The sequence below is a fragment of the Alosa sapidissima genome, chromosome 6 (assembly GCF_018492685.1).
Source record: "Alosa sapidissima isolate fAloSap1 chromosome 6, fAloSap1.pri, whole genome shotgun sequence".
Taxonomy (NCBI): domain Eukaryota; kingdom Metazoa; phylum Chordata; class Actinopteri; order Clupeiformes; family Clupeidae; genus Alosa; species Alosa sapidissima.
In genome coordinates, this window is record NC_055962.1 from 26,483,239 (window position 1) to 26,485,250 (window position 2,012).

The following is a 2,012-nucleotide window of genomic DNA, read 5'->3' on the forward strand; positions in this document are numbered from 1 at the left end:
ACGAACTGACCCCATATATTTCTATGGGGGATTTTTTGAGTGCTGTCTCCTCGTTAGAAAGTCTCTGGTTCTACTCAGATGATCATCATGATGCGCCACCTGTGTTCACTCATTTAGTTTATTAGTTAGTCTGCTTAATTAGTGTATTAGTTAATTAGTTTAGTTTGCTTAAACATTCAAGGATGTGTCAGAAGTTCATAAAGAACATCTATCCCCAAACAAAGCTGATGCAGTTTGAAGTCCTGTAGACTGTCTTCAGATCCTCAATAAGCAAATGTACACTTCACACACGTCAAATCCACAATGGTTTCCCTACTAAAACGAGTTGGTTTTGCCAAGAAACTCACAGTGGCCAGACTTAAAGGTGGAGTCAGTGATCGTATACAATTTCAAGCCCTAACATTTTTGTCAAATTCACCAATCATCTCCTCACGACCATTAGCTGCCAATTCCGTGAGTAGGCCTACACTGTAAAACCCAGTCTCTAGGCTGTAAGCAGCCCAGGCTCTGAAAACTGGAAACAAACAAAGTGCTGGCAGCCGGTCCACCGAACAAAAAACAAAACCATGCATGAAGTTTCTCTGGGAATACTGACGTTTCGTTTGATCCTTTATTAAAATATCATGTATGTTGTTTTGGACAAAAGCATCTGGTAATACATTTAGATCTAAACATACACAAACACAACTTCCTGCACAATCATTGACTGTGCCTTTAAGGATCATTAAACGCTATAGATTTACCTATAGATTATTATAGCAGCAAATAGGAGAGGTCAAAGAAACAGAACAGTATGGAACAGGAAAAAAATCCCCAAAACAAGAAAGAAAAGACTCTTGGCTGGCTACAAAAAGAGTTTAAAAGGCTGTGACACTTGCCCAGGGGGTGTTACTGACACTGACCACATTCAGTTAACCACAAGGTGGTGCTGTTTATCTTCGTATGAAGGCAGCATTCCTAATATTTGAAGGGTACAATGTAAAAATGAGGCAGGAGATGTCCATGATCATCCATTTTAGTCAGAAGGAGTTAAAGTCCCTCCTACAATATTAATACATGGACTCTGATTTGCATGCATTCACACGTAATTCCGAGTTTAATTTCAGCAAGAAGTAGAGGTAGTGTGAGGGAACGTTATGGTCGACTCAACGGATCATTTCATCTTGTCAGGTCTGCGATCTCCTTGAAGCCAGTACTGTTCTGTCTGCATTTCGGTCAGTCTTGAAATGGTCCTCTGAAACGCAAAGATCTCCTCTTCACCCGTGAATAAGGAGAGACGGTCCCCGGCATCCTGCAAACACACACACACACACACACACACACACACACACACAGAGTTAACATTTGTTAACATCAACCCAGCTTTTAGCAATGCTTTATAAATACACTCTGCACCTTCACACTCGTAGTTAAACTAAACACTTGGATCATGACCCTCTTTATCTAATGCAGGGGTCGGGAACCTTTTTTGCCTGGAGAGCCACTTTTACAAAATTTATTTTTTTTAATCTCAGAAGAGCCACATAAAAACTTTTACAAGAAAAACTTTGGATATTTAACTTGCAGTTACTTTCATTTAACAGAGGCTTTTTTAATACATTTTCTACTATTTTTAAAAGTAATGTGCAAGTAACTTGAAATGTAAAGTGGAATGACAGAAGTATAGGCCTTTAGGCTTCCCATGGGCTAAACACCACCCCCTATTTCCCCAGTGTCCTTTGGTATGCAAAGTAACATCATAGTTAACAACAAAACACTCAATTTCGTTGACATGTCATTGGCGAAATTGAACATTAGGCCTACTTGAGATTAGATTTGGTGATGGCCTTGTAGTCTGACTGGCTCATATTCATGCAAGAATTGAGGCTGTCATCATTTAAGGGCAATTCCACACAAAACTGCCATATCCATAATGCCAACTACAGTTTTGCGCGGAATTGCCCTTAAACGTGAGCGCAGGTTTGTCTTTATATTTTTTTATATGTGAGAGAGATTTCTCACATGCAAGTGGA

The 2,012-nt window shown here is 39.6% G+C and overlaps 1 protein-coding gene across 4 annotated transcripts in view; it reads right to left on the minus strand.

Annotated features, from left to right (window-relative positions):
- Nucleotides 1-586: 586 nt before the first annotated feature.
- afg1lb (AFG1 like ATPase b) overlaps nt 587-2,012 on the minus strand; it is a 60,675-nt gene continuing 59,249 nt past the window's right edge. For all 4 annotated transcript variants that reach the window (XM_042095814.1, XM_042095813.1, XM_042095816.1 and 1 more), the window contains one exon: nt 587-1,291. In XM_042095814.1, the coding sequence (XP_041951748.1) occupies nt 1,154-1,291 (138 nt within the window). In that variant the 3' untranslated portion in view covers nt 587-1,153. The remainder of the gene's footprint in view (nt 1,292-2,012) is intronic.